Source organism: Choristoneura fumiferana, chromosome 27, assembly GCF_025370935.1.
Source record: "Choristoneura fumiferana chromosome 27, NRCan_CFum_1, whole genome shotgun sequence".
In the NCBI taxonomy this organism is placed as follows: domain Eukaryota; kingdom Metazoa; phylum Arthropoda; class Insecta; order Lepidoptera; family Tortricidae; genus Choristoneura; species Choristoneura fumiferana.
Window position 1 is genome coordinate 2,536,822 of NC_133498.1, and position 21,258 is coordinate 2,558,079.

The following is a 21,258-nucleotide window of genomic DNA, read 5'->3' on the forward strand; positions in this document are numbered from 1 at the left end:
TGAAGTTTTTTCCTCGGAAATAACTAGTTATCTCTAAGGGTTTTATTTTCCTTATAAATAGCTGTTTTTTTAAACATTTTAACTAGCTATCTCCGAGCCGAGGAATAGATTTTCCTTGCAGATAACTATTAAAAAACATATTAAACATATCTTCTTTTTTTACATCTGTGTAAAATCTTTAACTGTGTAAAACTATCTTCAAGAAAATATACTGGAAGGAAAGAGGTAGGAGGAAATAAAAACGGCTATAGAATTTAATATTTTTATTCAATTAAAAAGCTTTCGATTTAGTTTCGTGAAATGGTATATCCTAATTTAAAAAGATCACAATTACTAAGAAAATATGGCCAAATTTAGTAAAAACTTATAATATATGGTGGTAATGCATTCAGTGGTAGAAGTTTCTATTATTAGAAAATAATGTAGTGGATAGGATGAGGAAATATTCACATTTATTGTTTAATTCGTCTATTTCTTATTTTGTATGTAAATTAATTACTTTAAGTTAAAGACTAGTGAACTGTTAAATGTAATTAAAAATATTTAATTATTTTGAAAGAAAATTAAATTGTAATTTATAGTGCAACAAAGATCAGTTTGCTGTCAGTTTGTCTATCTTTTTTCTACCTATATAATTTTTTTTATCATGAAATGATGTAAGTGTATTCCTAAAAAATTTTTTTTTCTACTACTTACAATTGAAAAGTGATGTATTATAATTGTCATTCCAAATGGCAGTGTATTAATTAATTTAAAAAAGGAATGTTAGAAGGCACTTATTCTTAAGTTATTTAAATCACTTTTACTTATAACTAGATTTCGTTGTTTAGCAACGAGGTATTTGTTTCATAATTAGCTGTAATTCATACTTATACGCAGCCTTATAATCTAGCTTATAAGCAGTTCAAGGTTTAAAGAAGTCTCCTACTTTTGACTTATTTTATAAGTAATCAGAGACTGATAAACTTCTTGCTTGTAAGTTAAACATTTTAACTTACGATGTTAAGTACTTCTTTTAATTTTAAAGTAACATGTAAACTTACTAAAGCGGATTTTAGCTTATAAGTGCTAAAGTGGTCAATTTTTAAACTTCCCAAAGCTTAATTTGTTTCATTTGAGATCTATTTTCATAGACAACAGCATAATACGTAAAGTTTGAGATTCAACATCCAACTTAAAAATCTTAGGTTAATTTTATGTTAGGGTAAAATTGTGTGCTTCATATTATAAAAAACTTTTCAAATGCATGTCTGGGACCTATATCAAAGTGGATTTCGCAAATACAGTGAAATATATGAACGTTTTTCATATATTTCAACGTCAATTTTTGAATGAACTATAAACAATTTCTCACCCGCGACCGTCTATGCAATAAATGTGTGTTCATTCAACCTTCGCCTCCACAAACACATATCACACAAATCTCAACTCATCAACCAATTAAATACAGGTCCGTTAGGTTTAGAAAAATTCACAATATTCCGTGCCAGTACAATAGAATCCCTTAATATTTAGACACGATGTATTTTATGTCTAATTTAAAAAACAGTGATTCATTCAAAATAGCTTAAAATTATTTCAGTAACGCTAAAAGTAAACTTAAAGTTAAAATACAACTGTATTGTAACGTGTTGGCAGCATTTACATCCTCAGGATTTAGAATGAACTCTCTCTGTGTTTGTTCTGGGTACACTATAAAGTCACTCTGTGCTGATTCTGGGTCTTCGTCCGCGCCCCCGAGCATTTGGTTCGCCACCTTCAAGTTTTTTAGAAGGGCTAGGACGTCTTCTGTAAACATAAGAAAATTACCTTATTAATTAATAATTATTATTAGTAACATCTCGTAGCCAGATATGGTCTTCAGCTTTGGAGTGGTAACAATAATCCCAATTCGAAACTGGCTACGAAACAGGAATCTTTCAACTATTTTCCTACTTTGTAGTTTGATTTGGTAGAGTAAGTAAATTTCTAGGGCAGGTAAAAATACGAACAATAATTATACGGATCATTATGTTAGCGTCGTGAAAAAATATAGGTGATGTTGTATATTCACTTCTGTTTCCTTTCCGCGTAGTATCTACTGCGATTTGTGTGACATCATACACGCGAACCCATCCATACCAGAGAAAAATGACAATACGGTCGCTCGCCCAGACCGGGCATTAAACAAGAACTAAATACCAGAGCGACGCTCGTCGTACAGTTTGCGATAGTTAAGTGGCAATTGACCACGAACCGGAAGACCAAGCGTTGGCAGGCCTCCCACCAGGTGGACTGACGACATCGTGAGAGTAGCGGGAAACTGGTGGATGCAAGTGGCGAGTTGTCGTTCATTGTGGCGTTCTAAGGGGGAGGCCTTTGTCCAGCAGTGGACGTCTTCCGGCTGATGATGATGATGATGAAGTGACAATTGCTATTCTGACTTATCATAATACTTCTCAACTACCGGGTTAAAGGGTTTCTTAGCGAAATATTGCTAGATGGTGTTAGTATCGTGTGGTTCATTTCACGTAACAGTTGCTTGCAGTTGGCGCATTTATTTAACCAATCCCAAACGTGATGCCAATGTCAAAGTTATCAAACGAACCTAGCGATACTAGCGCCATCTACCCTGCCACCGAAACCCTAATTCCAATAGGGAACTAATACGCAAAGCTCCCCGCAGGGGGCGACACTAGCACAAACTGTAAACAAACCGCCATGACAACGTCAGTGCTCTTTATAGTTTGTCGCCATGACGGATAATTTCGTGACATATACTAGTAACAAAATAACATTATATTTACATCGATAGTAACGATAGAGCTATATGTCCAAAATTGTTATTGAATTAATAATATGATATTATGGCATCCTCCGGACATTTAAAATACATTTTAAGATATTCAAAAAACTAAGTATTTTTTTTTTTTTTTTTTTAATACAAAAAGATTCCAAAAAAACAATCTTAATTTGATTGCTTAGAAACGATATCTCTTGTCTGGGTGAGCGGTTAGTTCCAAAGGAATGCCGAAAAAGTTTGAGGGCTTACCTACGGCATAGATGTCGCTAGCGTCGCTGCTTAAGTGACTAAGTAAGAAACACAAGCTGAGATATGAGGTGCATAGGGAAATTCGTGTCGGTACCGTTGACCATCAGTGGTGTAGCGGTATAGCACGCGGTACGGATTACCGAGGACCTGGGTTCGATTCCCAGTGATGGTCTTATTTTTCTGTTTTCTCTGTGCATCTTTATTTCATTTTGTATTTACAAAATTAAATGTCCACTCACAATCGATACCTCCTACGTATACTGGTACAAGTGACAAATTTCTGATTTTTAGTTTTGCAATTTTGTGATTAATATTTCCTTATTTACCTACCACAAAAAATTTGGACGGATATTCTATAGTTTTGGAAATAAAGTAACGTATATGAATGCATCTAACACCGTTTTGCTAATCGGTACAACATATACTGAGGCAACCGACATACACCACTATACGCGGCACCGATATTGTCGCGGGGCCGGGGAAGTCGAGTGTAACTGGAGCAGTTGCCTCAGTGTACGCGCTAGCCGTCGCTGCGTGCGGACCGTTTAAACTGTTCTACGAGCACATAATTTGATAGTATATATAAAAAACATGTTTTGGTTTGGCAGACCACAATAGCCGTATTTCTCATAGACAGCCATGGAAACTAAATCCAATGTGAAACCTTTTCGTGATCTATTTCGCTATGATTTCTTTGGCAAATGTATGGGATGTCAACATAACATTGGTAGTACAACGGTTCCACCCCAGTACCAGTACGTGATTCAGTTTCCTCGGCTATACCTACATGTACGCGTGCTAGAAATATAACATTGCAGTATCACATTACATTTTGCTAGTTGAGCATCCCCAAAAGAAGGCGAAGGCATGCATGCTTTAATTAAAATGAGAACAGTAATTTCAATATACTACAGGTTGATAAAAAAAATCCTGTACTATACTGTAACCCATATTAGGGCTACTGATTACTAATACGATATAAGTGGAAAACATCGAAATTAGAAAGTCTTCTTGCGACTCCACTTCCATACAAAACTTTTTTTTCGAATCACAGTATTTTTCTACTTGGATCATATTAGTAATTAGTAGCCCTAATGTGGTTAAAGTATAGTACAGGTTTTTAATAACACCCTATACACATTTTTTATACACACCTAAGAAATGGTACCTGCTATGTATATGGCGAAAACGGGTTAAACCGTATGAAGTTATAGAAGTTTCCAAGACTCAGAAACAGACACAAATTTAAATCTATTGTCAAGAAGACATAAATATATAAGGCGTATTATTAAAATTAATGATTTTATATCATGGATAGGGAATTTGGAAATATTTCCGATCCGCATTGGCGAGTGCTTACTCCAAATAGCGAATTGAGAACTGTTTTAATATGTTATTGTGTTAAATACTTGTGATGTATAGATATCACTAAAATATGATTGTAAATCTGTTTACAAATATACCTAGGTTTATTGCCAGACTCTTCAAACAGAGGTTTTACGAACCGGTGGTAAATTTTTTGACATTCATAAGTGCTTGTTACAATCTAAATTGAATAAAGATATTTTGACTTTGACTCAATATTTCATGTCAAAGCTTGTCTTAAGCAAAGTGCTTGTATGGGGGCCCCTTAAATATTTATTCTGATTTATTTTTTGTTATATATATATTATATCGACTACAGTTATACATAATCTGTGAAAATTTCAACTGTCTAACTATCATGGTTCCTGAGATACAGCCTGGTGACAGACGGATGGACAGCGAAGTAGTATAAAGTAGTAGGGTTTCCGTTTATACCCTTTGGGTACGGAACTCTGAAGAGGCACAAAAAGCTAAACCGTTATGTGGATACAAATGGGTGCGATGCGATATATGTATCACATGAGGAGCCTTAACACATAAAATACGAGTAGGTACACATTTGAACAGGAATACGAATCCATTGAATGTGCTTCCATTAATTTAAAGCACTTATACAATTACTTTTCTTAATAAAACCATTTATATTTCAAGTGAGGTTTTTTATAAAGCTATATTTCTGTATTTTGTATAGCACGTTTAAAACATTACTAGCGGTATATTGGTACAAGTGGCATGCTAATGTTAGCGTATATTGATGCAAGTGATAAAAACGTTTATAAATCAATAGATGAAGGTAAAAGAGCATCTGTTTTATTGTTCATTGCAAGCCATATAAGTATTACATCTAAAAATTCATATACAATATAAAAATATCGTTAGATCAGTAATCTACGCATTACGCCGTATACTGGAGCAAGTGGTAGTTAGCTCAGTATACCGCACAACTACAAGATGTAAAATACGCGTATAGTAGTGTATCTGCAATTTTCTCAAAAACTATAAGAAATTTCAAAAATTCCATGAATACAGGTAGAAAGCAAATATTTTCTTTGGAACCAATGCAAATTTTGAAAAGTTATATCATCAAATGAGAAAGTTACACGTTTTGGAACCTTTGAACAGCTCTCCTGTAAATTTATGATTATGCACTTGTACCAGTATACTTAGGAGGTGTCGAGATGTGTTGTAATGGTACACTTAATCTAGAAACGAACCTGCCTGCTTTTCCCCGTCCACCCAGTCAACCTTGATGAACGTCGTCAGCGACACCTCGTACACCTTATTGAAGTCAGGATTGGAGTCTATGGAGCGCCGCCGGCGACCGTAGCCTGTTACGCCGTTGCTGCATTGCACCTGTAGATGGTTTAATTATGATTTGCTATATAGTATTTATTGGAAACTTTTATTAAACTTGCCATGTCAGTGCGGGTTGACTTTAATCCACTTCCAGTAGTCGAATTGACTTGAAATTTGGAATAAATATGTAAATTAGATAATGATGTAAGTACAATCAGCAAAAAGAGCTTATATGAAAAATAATTTCAAATTCATAAGCTTTTTTGTACCTTGTTTTGTAACCTTGTTGTTTCTTATTTTGTGAATTGAATTTGATTTTATATTTGCTATTATTACTTACAACATAATTTTTCGTTTTTAAATAAAATTGTAATTTGACATTTTTTTTCCGTAAATCGTACTAATTAGCTGACATTTACTTATATTTTTACTATTTTTTTTCATTAATTGTATGACGATCCCTTTGCATCTAACAATTTTCTGATACTCGTATGTTAAATATAATGTATTATTTCAGAAGGAAATAAACAAATTAAATATAGGTAATCATCACTTACGTAAGTGTACACACTTACCCCTTGGCATTTATCTAGGCACACAGTCACCGTCCCTTTGAACTGCACATACGAAGTGTCAGGAAACTTGAATGCTCTGAACTTGGCCGCGAGCACGTCGCCGTCCTCGGTTACGAAGTTGTCAAAGAGGTACGGGTCGACAGAGCAACTGGAAGCAAAATGATTTTGTGAGTAGAAGTGTGAAAGTTAATTGTGAGAAGGAAATTTATTATTATTATTAAAGGCGTTTTATAATTTATACAGAATATTTCAGCAGAACACTTCTGTATAACTTTCTCATCGGATTTTTGATTCATAATGTATTTTACGCCTTCGACGCCGTATGCCTTTGAACATAGACCAATATATGGAAACATTTGTCAACCATTCTGGATTGATTTTAATTATGCTTCGAAATATAGTTTGTCCTTGAACGTGTACGCTAACAGATTAAATAAAGCAGGTAAGTCCGTAACTAAAACTAGAATCTCACTAACTAACACTTTTATAAACCGATGAACAACTAAAATCATGTTAAATAGATAACTACCTGTAAGGTGCCCATTATCTGTCTAGAGGATGGCCTACCTCGGTTTCCATGCTACTAAGTTAGCATGAGATGCTGGTGGTCTTATGCCTCTGTGAGGGGTGGATGGATACGTGAAATAATATTAAGCGACGTAGCGACAGATAAACCAGGTATGGTTTTTGTTCGCTTCTTTTTTTTTGTTGTAACACTATGATTATGAATAAAAAAAAAAAAGTATGCATCAAATTCGTATGTAATAATCAGCTTTTGTGTGCGTATGCGTAAGAGTAGGTCTTACACACATGATCAGTTATGCTATTAATTTGGCTATCACTATATTTAATTCTTGTTTCGCAACCAGTTACCAAAACTTAAAACGGGATACACCAAAAAGTCGCTCACCCGTTGAATATTATAGTCTCTTGCTGTTTCCCCGTGTCGGTTACGTGCATATAGTTGACTAGCAGACCGTAGACCGGCTTCGATTCGTCGTCCAGGTTGATTTCCATGGACAGAGGGGTTCCAGGACTTACAGATATTTCACCTGTAACCCTAGAAAAAAAAACACAGTTTTAATACAAACTTTTTTGTGGATGGTGCTTTTAGATGACTTTATTTTCATTTGGCATAAATAACTTTTTACGAACATTAATTGAAAAAATAGCGATAAATAATATTTTTCTCAAAGCCAATTAAGCAAATATAATAATGAACGCGGGCTAAAGGTACAAATGAGCCCTATATTCATTTCAAATTACAAAATGTATGTTTTATGGTGCTTAATAAAGAATAGTCTAGAGTTGTATTGTATATGTTTTACTCACTGTCTCCCATTTTGTTTGACGACTGCGGTCAGTATGGGAATAGGAGCCTGGCCCTGTTCATTCCTCGTGATGTTAATAACGCTGGAAAAGAAAAGGTTATATAATATAACGTTTTCAGTTTTCGCAATTGACACTCATAAAATAGCTAATATATTTCGGGTTATTTTACATGTAAACGACACAGTTATAACAATAAATTATTGTTATTATTATTGTGACATAGTTGTTGGGTTGAAATCAATTAGGTCGCTGTTGTAAAAACTAATCAACCAATCAGACACCAAATATAATAATAACCTGTATTTTTTACTATAAGGCACAGAATTTAGATGAACTCTAGCCCCTAAGGCACAGGTTCACACCTAGTTTAGGATCTAAACCTTCGGCCACATTATACCAGGGAACTATTTCACTACGCTGACAGGTTTTCATAGAGCATCATTTTGAAAATACGCGTATCTTAACCATGAAACACTAACCTGACACACGTATTGCAAACCTGACACAGCTTTAATCTTATGTCAAGATTTACCGACAAATCTACAAATAAACTTGGACTACGAAAAGTAATTCTTGTTTCACAAAATAATTAATCATTAAAAGATACAAATAATTGATTGTTACTCGACATATGTCACTGACAATTGTCACGTTGGTGAAATAGGCGGGCTAGGCCTGTTTGTACTTAATGTATCCTTTATGTAGTAACACACTCATGTATACCTAATAATTTTTTATTAGTACACTTACTCGGGTTCGATCAGATCAAGCGGAAAGTCAACGGCTCTCGCAAGTCGTTTGACGCCAGAGACCACACAACGCACCGTGTGCGTTTCGCGGCCACCGGCTGTCTCGATTACGATCTTGTGGTAGAAGGTGCGTTTGCCCTGAAATGAGACGTTCAGAGTTCAATGCAGAATTTTTTGGTTTCGTAACTGGTTGCGAATGAGGATATTTTATCGAAACAAAAGTTATAACCATTAGAGTAAGTTAGTGTTAGTTCTTTTTATTTATTGTATATATTATTTGTTTGTTTATAAATAAATTCAAAGAATTAAAAAAAAACATTAGAAAGTGTATATAAAAAGTAAAAGTTTCGAAAATGCGTGACTAGAACTAGAACTTCTAGAACTTCTAGTTGAGAGTTTCATCGAATCAAAAGAACTTTTCGATAGTGTGTGCTTAGAAAAGTCTTGGGAATCTATAGGTATTCTAGTTATATAGAATTATGAAAATTTGGCAGGAAATAAGGCTTCACAGAACAAATAAACGTAACATACAAGAATTTTTTATAACCCCAAACGTCCTCGTTCTGAGGGCAGTCCAGTCCCCAGCCGAGTGCGTGCTGGAGATATTGTCTTGTAATATTCTGTGTACCTGTTTTCTGTATCCATTACTATTGTGATGTACATACCTACAGTGTACAATAAAGACTGTATTGTTGCCTTTAAGTCATCAAGGCATTCATTATTTAATGAACTGAAATAATTACTTTGCTCACCCGCGACCTTATGATAACTACGTTTACGCAAGAAATGCGTGTTCATGCAGTTCCTCCACCTCCAAACAGTAAGAACACACACAAATCCATCTATCACCACCACCACACTATACTGGCGCGTTTCGAACTCAGAGCTCATCTTCAGAGCAACACAACCGTTCACCATGCTATCAGATGTTAGGATCATAAGGCCGCGGGTGAGCAAAGTAATGAGGTCTATCGTTTTTGTCCTTCTAGCCTTAAAACCGTACCATAAAAATATCGAGCAACCACAGTGTTGCGTAGTCCCGTTCTGTTCGGAAAAAAAGGGAGGACAAAAGTTATCGAAAGACAAAACTGTCTCAAAACACAGACATTTATTGCCCCGTAACGCGTAATTGCGATAATTAATTTCAGGTAATGCAAAATATTCACAAAATTATTCTAATTATAAATAAACCCGCGTAGCTCACCCAAAAACTATGAGATTTGACATTTCGGAGACCTCACGCTACACTAGCGCCTCTAGCGGTGAATTAATACGCGATAGCCCTCATTGTTTCAGTTCATTGATATGGAACTTCGCAAAGTAACGCCTGATTCAATATACAATTAGTTACTTACAGTTAGCTTGTTCAGGACACGGGTGACGCCGCACGTATGAGGGTCTTGGAGGTCCAACATGAAGGTGGCCACATTATTGTCCATCGATGGCTTGCAGGGTTTGTATTCTGAAAAATAATAAATAAGTTTTTGTAAAAAAAATTTTTTTTGAAGGTAGAAAAAAACGGATCCATTATGAGAGCGGTTAACCTTTTTGGCTGGCGACCCAGTGTAAATATATTTGTAGCCCGCGACCCTAAAATATATATCAAAGTATTTTTTTTAAGTAGCCTGTAGGTACCTCATGCTACACTAGCGCCTCTAGTGGCGAATTCATACGCGACAACCCTCGTTACAACCACTGGTTTAGTACTTCGTACAGCAAGGTACCATGTATTGGGAATTGAGCCGTTTAAGCCCTCGCCCACGACGACTTTTTGTAGCGATGCAGTAGCGATGCTGTCGCGCGTTCGCCCTAAGCATGTCCAACACCTGGACATTTAACCTATAGGCGTTTTCCTGTCGCCATTAAAAAAATGGAATCGCCATTAAATTCCCACATTAATCTCGTCAAGCGTCCCGCGTCTGCGCAGCCCTATTGTGACGTCACTCGGAATGTTCGCGATATAGCGCCGACAGTCCGATTGACGTGTTCGTGAGGCCGAGTATTTCATTTTCTGGACACACTTATAATTTATTAAGTCAGGCGTTACTTTGCGGAGATCCGTATCAATGGATATTATAAACAACTAGGGACACCAGGGTTTCCCAACGTTTATTTCCGCTAGCCTCCCCGAACAAAAATAGTCGATTGTACAACAAGAGCATAAAACGAGCCATTTTACCCAAGACGTTCATATAGCCACTTCGAGGGGATGGATAGACACGTCGAGGGGGAAATGGGTTTAATGCTCGAGTTTTTTGCTTTTCACTTCGATTGAGAGGAAATGAAATAGCAACAGTGGAAACAACAATTCACTTTCTATGTAGGTACATTTTATTTTTTATGCATTATTATAATAATTGATTAAGAATTTCATAAAAGTAAGTCAGTTTAATGTGATTGTGATATTTAGCTATAAGATAAAAATTATTAATTATAAAATCCATGATGATCACATAATCTCTTTGTAACATCTGTAACAATACATTGTGGAAAAGCAATAAAATATTGAGTATTGAGTATTGAATTCATTGTTTTTAATTTTATTAATCTATCATTATGATTGGTTTGATTGATTTTAAATTTTATACAAATTAAAAATTATTTAAAAAATATGTAGAAACTTTTTTGTTTGTGGCTGTTGACACCTGATTAACTTGGTCTTGAGTTGGTCTTAGACGAAGATTTTATTTTATGCACTAGAGCATAAAAGTTAATTTATGTCGCCTAGATAAACGCCAACTTTACGAGCATGAGAATTGAAAATAATACTTTCATGCCCCCTTAAGTTATTTTCGGAACAGCTAATTTACCTAAATAGATTCGTCATTAAAATCGGTTCAAGCGTTTTTGAGAAATATCGCGGGTTTTTCAAATTTTCAAGTTGTTAGGTTATGTAGGTATTGTATGTTGCAACACAATCTCAGTTTGTATGCTCACACGACTTTTTCACAACCCAGCCGTAACGTTTTGCGTGTTCATTCCATACATTAAGCATTGTTGTGTGTAAACCGGCCTATTAGTGCTTACTTTCACTAGACTGTTTGCAGTGACTTCGTTCCTTAAGACCTATTTAAATTATGTTGACTAAGTTCATCATCCCGCCTATATACGTCCCACTGCTGGGCACAGGCCTCCTCTCAGAACAAGAGGGCTTGGGCCATAGTTCCCACGCGGGCCCAGTGCGGATTGGGGACTTCGCACGCACCATTGAATCGCTTCGCAGGTTTGTGCAGGTTTCCTCACGATGTTTTCCTTCACCGCAAAGCTCGTGGTAAATTTCAAATGTAATTCCGCACATGAATTCCGAAAAACTCAGAGGTGCGAGCCGGGGTTCGAACCCACGACCCTCTGCTTGAGAGGCGATAGGTCAAACCACTAGGACACCACGGCTTAATTGCTGACTAAGTTACCTAGTTAATAAATGAACTAAAAGAATTCCTATGCTCACCCGCGACCTGAAGATAGCTAAGCTTATGCAAAATATGCGTGTTCATGCAGTTCCTCCGCCTCCACACTGTAAGAACACACACAAATCACACAAACCCATGTATCACCACCACCTCACTAAACTGACGCGTTTCAAACTCAATCAGAGCTCATCTTCAGAGCAACACAACCGTACACCATGCTACCAGATGTTAGACTAACAAACCACAGCAACCATTTTAATCTGTCACTGTAAGTACCGACCTATATTTTTTCCCAAACAAAACAAAACTACCCACAAAGCAAAGCAAAGCAAGTGAGCAAAGGAATTCTTTTAGTTCATTGATCCGCAAAGTAACGCCTGATTCAATAAATTACTTTAAAAAAGCCGTAGTGGCTCAGTGTTTTCACCTATGGCCTCTCAAGCAGAGGATCGTGGCTTCAAACCCCGGCTCGCACCTCTGAGTTTTCGAAAACCATGTGCGAAATTACATTCGAAATTTACCAGAGTTTTAGCTGCAAAGACCTGCGAAGCGATTTAATGGTGTGTGTAAAGTTCCCCATCCGCACTGGTCCCGCGTAGGAACTACGGCCCAAGCCCTCTCATTCTGAGAGGAGGCCTGTGCCCAGCAGTAGGACGTAAGGCTGGCATGATGATAATGACGATGAATTAATTGGATCAAAAAAGCTAAGTACCTATTTAAAATTAATTACCATTTATCTGCACCTTTGTTTTGACAGTTGGTTGTAATTAGTAATTTGGGTCGCTTGCCTCGACACGGTTGTTTGTATAAACTAACACCTTAACTTTGTACTTAATTATTTAAATTATTGTAATCAATCATATTTATCATCACGGCCTACTTGAGAGGTGAAATTTCGCTAGATGGCGTTAGATCCGTTTGACGTCACGATCTTGCTTGCAATGAGGGCTACCGTTTTCGCGCTCACCAGTTGGCGCCACTGTAGACAAAGGTCCTGCCTAAGTATAGTCACAGGGCGGCCACGCCATACAAAATACGCGTTCTTGAATCTACATAGGCACGACGACGTCTGTACACGCGTCAATGTGTGCGTAAGACACACAGGGCTGACTATCGTAAAACCCTAGTACTATAGGGTAAGTTGTATGTTACTACTTATAACTAAAGAAATGCCAATGCCAAGTATTTATTATTACACAATGTGTTCTAATACAATGTATTCACTATTGACAGTTCTTACCTTTCAACTGGTCCAAGTAGGAGATCTGCCGGTCACCATCCATTGGCACGGTCACTTTCATCACCTCAGGAGTGCACTCGATCACCGATTCAGACCCTGGAGACAAGGAAACAGTTGTTTATACACAAGAAAAATACAATAACTATTTATTGGACATCTTAATCAGGCCAATAAAATAAGATCCTTAAAAGCGCTTTGAGGAATTAATTTACAGTAAGTTGGAAATCGTTTTAATACTTTCATTTGGCCGTGTAATCCGAGATTGCCCCTTTCCAGGCGGCGTGCATAGCGGGACCAAATGACAGCGAAAACTTTGCTCTTCTTTTCAGTTTTTCTGTCTGCAGCACAAAAAGGCACGTCTGCCGAGAAATTGTCATACTGTTCAATATTAAAGAATCCGTCAATTGAGGATCTGAAACTTCAAATTCGGTTCAGTGGTACTGCTCGGATCAAAAGTTCCACATTGTAGAGCTGCAGGGCTACTAGGTACTCTTACTTTACTTACTTTTTATGCTACTTAGTAAATTGTGAATTAGATTTTAAGAAGTATAAAACATTTTCAGAGCATAAAAAGTAAGTAAACTCGAAGTTCGTGTCGTGCGGTCCCTCTGACACTTATACTAAATACGAGAGCGAGAGGGACGGTACGATACGAACTTCGAGTTTCGAGTTTTAGTAGCCCTGCTGGAGTCCGGGGGTTCGCGATGGCATAAAGAGTGCTGCTTCCCACTCACATTCTATACTACGCTCACCAGTTTTAGAATAGGACGGAATTTCTCTTCCCGTGGGTGTCATAAAAGGCTAATAACGGTATTAATGTAAAAATAAGATACATATTTACCCCCTGTTTCACCATCCATTGATAAAAGTTTATCTGACTGAGTTATTTTTTATTTTATTTAATAAATTGAAACAAATAAATACAATGTACTTATAATGCTATGGAAAACCCACTGGGGGTTTATGTAATAGTAGGCGAGTTACAGCGGTTCAGTACATAGATCTTTATTTACGAGAAATAAGTTTAAGTATACATACTCGGAGTTGTTAGTAGTTAGGTACTTTGTTGTCACTCTCAAGATAATATTTTTTGAGTATTTTCTTACGTTTTACCGGGTTGTTGGTGTGTTTACAACCGTTTAACAATTCCTTTGGAAGGGTATTTTAGAGTGTCTGTTTGTTTTCTTCGAATAGACGGAGACGGCATCACATTTATCCGTCAAATAAAATTAATCAATGAGTGGTGAAACAACCCCTTAGTTGGAAGTACCTAACTTGCGCTGTTTGTGCATGTTTATTATTGTTGTTACGGCAAATCTTGTAAGGTATTTGACCCACAGTCAGCAAAAAAGCTTGTATTAAAAATAAAATTTATACCCAAGAGCTGGCGCGTATTTATCCCAGTGGATGGCACTTGCGGTCCAAAGGGGTAAATGCGGCCAGCATCATGGGAACCCTGCCACAGGCGGATCTTTTAGAAGGGGTGTTCTTTTTGTCTTTTTTATTACGTATGTAAACCCTTGTATAGTATTATATTATAATGTAAGTAAAAAAATAAATAATTATAGTATTTAAGTATACAGAAATTTATTTTAAAAGAGAATTCAGTCCTTATCGATGAGCTAAGAAAGCAAATCAGGTATTTTAAAACCCGATTGGCTGGTTGTGTCACTTGACCTTAAACGGTGACGCTGCGTTACGTCACCCCGGAGTCTGCCAATGTCGTACATAATTGTTGTTAAATATTAAAACTTTTTGCAGCTGCTTTGTATAGAGTTGTGGTAAGGTAAACGTACAGCAGCATTAACATCTGCCACAGCGGACCGTGCAAAAATATCTGACACATCCTTCCGGCCCTAGAAAAGACAGCCGGTGAAATTACAGGCCGTTGCGTCAGATATTAGGCTGGTAACGCATGTGCAATAAAGTAGTGTTGCAGTTTTTTAGGCGTGGTGATCTCTTACCATCAGGAGACCCACTTGCTTTGCTATCCATCTTTAGGACTAGGTTTTTTTTTTTTAGTGTAAGTTGTCTTAGGTAAGTTATTTTTTGTTGTTTGGAAATTATTATATGGTAAATAGCTGTTGCCCGCGACTCCGTCCGCGTAGTATTCGTTTATCGCTATCCCGCGGGAACTATGCAATTTTCAGGGATAAAAACTTTCCTATGTCCTTTCCCAAACTTCGAATATCCCATCATATTAACGTAAAGCGATGAGCACATTAAACATAAAGTTGAGTTCACACGCGAGCCGGCACCGGATCGGAACGGGCACATTTATAATATTAAGTAGGATTGTTAATATTGTTGATTGTTAAGTTTAGACGACCAGATGGCCTAGTGGTTAGAGAACCTGACTACGAAGCTTGAGGTCCCGGGTTCGATTCCCGTGTCGGGGCAGATATTTGTATGAAAAATACGAATGTTTGTTCTCGGGTCTGGGTGTTTAGTATGTAGTTGTGTATATGTATTTAGACTATTTTAATTGTTTTTTCCGTTAATTTATTATTATTATTTTTTGGTTTATTTGTGTTAATTTTGCTGTATGTGTGTCTTCTGTGTTAGTAAATAAATGTCTTCTTTTTTTCTTTTCTTTCTTACAGTCTAGTTCATTAAATATCATATTATGTAATAAATAGACTGACTGGAACAGTGTGAAGATATTTTTTTATCGTAAGTAGTCCGTTATTTAAATTAAATCCATCGTGGCATTTAAAAAAAAACTCGTTTTTTTACAAGCTTTTATTTAGTTTCACCTGTCCCGTTGTCTGTCTGTCTGTAATCAAATCTTGCAAGTTAAATTCGTCCAACTTCCAGTAGTTGGATTGACTTGAAATTTGGTATACTTATGTAAATTGCGTGACAATACAATAATCTGGTAGTGACATCCTGGTAGTCTGGCCAGGATCGTCTCCACAGGCTGGAACTTTTCAACGGTTAATGGCATTGACTTGAAATTTAGTATGCAAATGTAGTTTGGGTGACAATACAAGTACAGTCACAAAAAAAGTACAGTCAGAAAAAAACTTGAATTAAAAATGATTTTTTTACCAAAAACTTATTTTTCCAGGAATCTACCCAATCGTTACCTACTTAATAAAGTTATTCCGAGACTTGAATGTAATGAATTAAGGTAAACGTACTGCTCGTCACTGTGCCAATAGATGCCATCTTTAAGAGTCGCCAGTACGCTCGCCGCTGATCGCATTTTATACAAAAGTAGTTTCGTTTAATTACAACAACCACACTGAACAAAATACAACTTTGCTACTATAATTACTGTTTCGTTATATTCAAATGAACAGAAATAAACTACTTTTGTTTTTGTATATTACCCTACTATATGTACACTGCTGGGCACAGGCCTCCTCTCAGAAAGAGACTCCGTAACGCCGGGCCCAATTGGGAACTTACAACACCATTGAATTGCTTAGGTTTGTGCATTTTCCTCACGATGTTTCCTCACCGTAAAGCTCGTGATAAATGTCAAATGTTAATTCCGCACATGAATTAATAATTAGAGGGTGCGAGCCGGGGTTTGAAAATCCTCTGCTTCAAGATAGGTCAAACCACTGGCCACCACGGTACTATATTAAAGTTTTGTCATGAAAATGAAATAAAATCGCTTATATTTTTTCGTTACATTTATTTTAACCAAATAAATAACATCGTAATTTAAGTTTTGTAAGAGAAATGGAAAATCGTTATTGTTTTTTTATCTTAAATTTTATTTTAACCAAAACTAAAGGCATCGTAATGGCTGCTCCCGTTATAGTTGCAAAGTTGCGTTTTGATCCGTAGTGCTGCTTGTAAATTAGAACGAAACTATAGGTAGAGTCATTCCGCGTGCGCGTTATGGGCTACAATGTCATTAATGTCTAATTTTGACAAAATCACGCGTCTTCGTGGATGGCACGAGGTATACGTTTGTATGGGGACGCGAGCGTACAGGGGACTCAATTTTATGTCATTAGCAATAGAGGCGACAACAAGGTGTCATCTATTGGACATTACCGTGTCGAGAACTCGGACGCTTACCTTACTGTGTTCTTCAGCGGTCATATTCAACAAAACGAGAGACGCCGCGAGGCGTGACTAGTAAATTACTTGAACCGTGAAAACTTTACCCAGTGCGAGTCTTAGTACTTTACATAGATGGGTTCCGTTTAGAGATGTGCCGACTAGTCGCCGACTAGTCGGTAAAGCCGACTATCCGGCCATTATCGTAGTCGGCGATTAGTCGGCAAAATGCACCGACTATCCGGCTTCTTACTTTGTATGTATTTTTCAATAAAAATACTTTCTTTTTGAAATGATTAAATTTTAATATAAATTTTTATTAGTAGGTAAAATATTTATAAACAAAAACACCGCTTTGATAGGTACAAAAGACAAAAATCTAGAAATAACGCAAAGTAAATAAAAGAACACGCCCCGAGACACTTACAGGCGTCGGTTGCGACTTGCGCGTGAGTCAGCTGGTTAAAGAAGCGTCACGGAAATCCCGGAAACTGTGATCGGCTTGGCCGACTAGTTGGCCGATAAGTCGGCTTCTTTACAACCGACTAATCGGCTAGTTGGCCAGTCGGCCAAAGTCACAATCGGCACATCTCTAGTTCCGTTGTATCTTTATTATCGACAGCTCAGAGAATGAGATCGCGTATGAATTCGCCGCTAGAGGCGCTAGTGTAGCGTGAGTCAGACTTTCCCGTACTGACCGATCTACAATGAGCCACCTGTATAATATTAGCCGCGTGGCCGTTGGACCGGAAAAGTTCTCGAATGGAGCCCGCGAATCGGCAAGCGCAGTGTAGGACGTCCACCAACGAGATGGACGGACTGGTTAAAGCCGCGGGTTCAAGGTGGATGCAGGAGGTCTATGGAGAGGCCTATGTCCAACAGTGGACGTCCTACGCTAGCTTACGGGTGATATGATGATGAATAGGTATTAACAGGATTAATTGCAACTTGATATCCTAAGCGACGCGTTTCTGAGTCTTGAAGACAGAGAGACAGCGTAATGATCCCATAGTGGTTCTTATTTTCGTTTTGAAGTAGGGAACCCTAAAAAGGTGTATGAAACTAAACTTCCGGCCAGTCGGAGATTTACGATAAAAATGACTTAAGCGCGTAGCCGCGAGTAATGAGTTAACACTAGTACCTACACTACATACTTACATTATACAGTGTTGTACCGGCAGCCAGGTTTTTTTTAAGGGAGGTTAAAGTAACGTATTTCTGTAAATTAACCATGACATTAATTTAATTAATAAAGTAAAATTCGGACTTTGTTAACTTTTTAACAAAATTATAATTGCCAGCAATGTACAGCAAAGTAAATTGACAGGTAAACCCTAAATTTAGGGTATTTTTACATGTTTAGGGTATTTTTTGGGGTGGAAAATTATCTTGGGTATTTTTGGGTTAAAGTTTTCGAACAAAAATGTACGATATAAAAAAACTGCAGATGACGTAGAAAGTCAAGACTATTATGGGTGCATTCCAAGAATGCTTCGAAACGGTGTAGTAGTTTAAATTGCTTAATTGTTTAATTGCTTAGTTTTTATTTAAAAAAAATAAGGTTAAAAAAAAGTGCCTAATTAGGGTAATTTCACGTAGCGCTAGGATAAAAAAATATCTGAGATGGCAACAATGACCCGCGGGCAGTTGTAACCGACCACAACGTTGGCAAGTCATAATAATCTGCTTTGTGCGACAACTAGGCAAAAGACTAGACTACCTTCACATAGACATTTCAAACAAAGCAATCAAGATGTGAGATTCCCGTTCTTAACACTGGGACGTGAATATACGGTTTTATTGGCTGATAGAACAATAGTGAAAGGTTTACTTCGGAATCCTGAGTTTTCTACTATGTGGGCAAAGACAATATTTTAGCTTGGATAGAGATAATATTAGCTGTGGTCCAAGTTATGGAAGCGCTTGAATGTTATTCTACCGAAATTTGATAGTAAGTATAATTAGCCAAGTTTCTTGCAGCGCATTCTTCTTGGCAATGATGGTCTTTCCGAAAGCGCTGGTAGTTTAAAAAATGACGTGTAAAAGTGCCCATTGCGGCCTATTTACTGAATAAATCATTTGAATTTGAATTGAATTTTGAATAGTGTGTACCTTGAAGGGATCTCTAGCAGTCAAACTTTGAGTGGATGAAAGGATGAATCAGTTGAGGACCGACAAAAAGTGAGTTTAACCCTCAATAAGGCACCATTTATTGGAGCATACTACCACAGAATCAAAAGCAGCAATCGAATTCATACTTGGCAAAGGATATTTTTTAAGCTAGTAGTATTTCCAATAATTACAATGAATATTGTAACTTATTACTAAAACAATAAGGTTGAATTTCCAAATCAATGCATGTGGTTGCTAAATCGCCTCTACCGTATTAAGGTACAATATAATACATAAACTAAAAAAAAAAACAAATAAACTACTACATAAAAAATAAATAAACTGGTGTAATATACATAACCATAATACATAGAAATGAGAATATAAAACAAAGGAATGTTCTTAAATATTGATTGTATGTATGTATGTATGTTAGAATACATCTAAAGCCTGACCAGAAATATATGGCTATTCGCCATGTTGCGGAATTTCATTGGAACTAATTTCTTACACTGGCAATAATTTTAATGATTGTCAGTGTCACTGTGGTTTCTTTGAACAATAACAAAAAATGCCCAAAACGATTAGTAGTCAACAACGGATTATTGTACTTAAATAATGTTTATAATAAACTACTGAAAAAAAAACGCTTGGGGAATAAAACTGTTTCACTACAAAACCTTTCCACATTAACATCAGAGCTAACAGGTAAACGTTGTAGACAAGTCAAGATGCCATTGTTCCGACTATACTGAACTATTGCCATATACATAAGAACAATAGCGCCCAATAGACAATAGTCATATAAGATTGGCTTTTTGGAATCTTTTTGTATTTTTTATTTCAATTCCATATTTTAGCGGCTAGTGAGCGGTTAGTTCCAATGGAGTGCTGAAAGTTTCTCGATGTGGGCTACAGCATAGATGTCGCTAGTGTCGCTGCTTAAGTGACTAAATAAGAAAACAAACAAGCTGAGATATGTGGTGCATAGGAGAAATTCGTGTCTGTATCACTGTCCAGTGGTGGTGTAGTGGTATAGCACGTGGCACGGAATGCCGAGGACCTGGGTTCGATTCCCAGCGCTGGTCTTATTTTTCTGGTTTTTCTATGCATCTATATTTCAGTTTGTATTTTTGATAATAGTCATATATTTTTGGTTTACCTTTACTCAGATTCATGTAATTCTATAATTCCTTTCTTTATGACCACCTTGCATCTGCAATGGATTTTAGCGTTATAAAATGGTGACCCCTGGCGCGCGGACACTCGCATACAAATGTATGTATTAGCATAATAGTAAATATGCAAGTGTATGGTTCCTAGAAGGTATTGTATGGCTCGTGTGAGCGTGAGATGGTCGCACGAATTTTATAGGCCGACTGATTGATTATTAATATATTCTAAGCTTGATGGACAAAGATTGCTAGTACTTTATAAGACACTAGCTGTTGCCCTGAAGTAATCTATGAAAATTTTCCGGGATTAAAGCTATCCTATGTCCTTCCCCGGGACTCAAACTATAAACTATTCGTTTATGTATTATATTGTTTAAAACACTGTACAGTAGCTTCCACTATTTTTGACTTTTAAACTCACTCTTTGTCGGACCCTAACTGGCTACTCTCATCTACTCAAAGGTTGACTGGTAGAGATCCCTTAAAGGGATAAGTCCGCCTTTGTACAAGTATGTCAGTTTGTCAATTGTGTTTTGTTTCTTTTCTTTTGTACAATAAAGAGTTTACATACATACATATATACTATCTGTATGCTGAACTTCATCTAAATCGGTTTAGCGGTTTAGACGTGATTGAGTAACAAACATTCAAACATCTTCACAAACTTTCACATTTATAATATAAGTAGGATTAGCTGCCTATATTTTGCGTCACACGGGAACTTTATGTTTACTACACTATCTATTGGAAAAAAATCGCTTCTTCCTATATTTTAAACCGCATTCCACTTGGCACTCCGCAAGCTAGGATGGTCATTGTTCGTAGGACGCGTCGTACCGTTTCGTTCCAATCGGCGGGTCTCTAAAGGAATTCACCTTATAAGGTAGCTACGTTTAATTGACTGTGATAAGGTATAAGTACTTATAAAATACCTTTTTCACTTCTCATGCTCG

The 21,258-nt window shown here is 36.8% G+C and overlaps 1 protein-coding gene across 2 annotated transcripts in view; it reads right to left on the minus strand.

The window, feature by feature from the left end:
* Nucleotides 1-248: 248 nt before the first annotated feature.
* The window catches only part of qsm (Zona pelucida superfamily protein qsm), a 64,735-nt gene continuing 43,725 nt past the window's right edge, over nucleotides 249-21,258 (minus strand). The window contains exons 3-10 of one of the 2 annotated variants that reach the window (XM_074108720.1): nucleotides 12,999-13,094; nucleotides 9,704-9,810; nucleotides 8,350-8,486; nucleotides 7,600-7,680; nucleotides 7,178-7,327; nucleotides 6,268-6,415; nucleotides 5,611-5,749; nucleotides 249-1,788 (exon numbers count right to left, since the gene is read on the minus strand). In XM_074108720.1, coding sequence (XP_073964821.1) covers nucleotides 1,574-1,788; nucleotides 5,611-5,749; nucleotides 6,268-6,415; nucleotides 7,178-7,327; nucleotides 7,600-7,680; nucleotides 8,350-8,486; nucleotides 9,704-9,810; nucleotides 12,999-13,094 — 1,073 coding nt within the window. In that variant the 3' untranslated portion in view covers nucleotides 249-1,573. Of the gene's footprint in view, nucleotides 1,789-5,610; nucleotides 5,750-6,267; nucleotides 6,416-7,177; nucleotides 7,328-7,599; nucleotides 7,681-8,349; nucleotides 8,487-9,703; nucleotides 9,811-11,796; nucleotides 11,952-12,998; nucleotides 13,095-21,258 lie in introns of those variants that run through there. The other variant, XM_074108721.1, reaches the window with a different exon arrangement.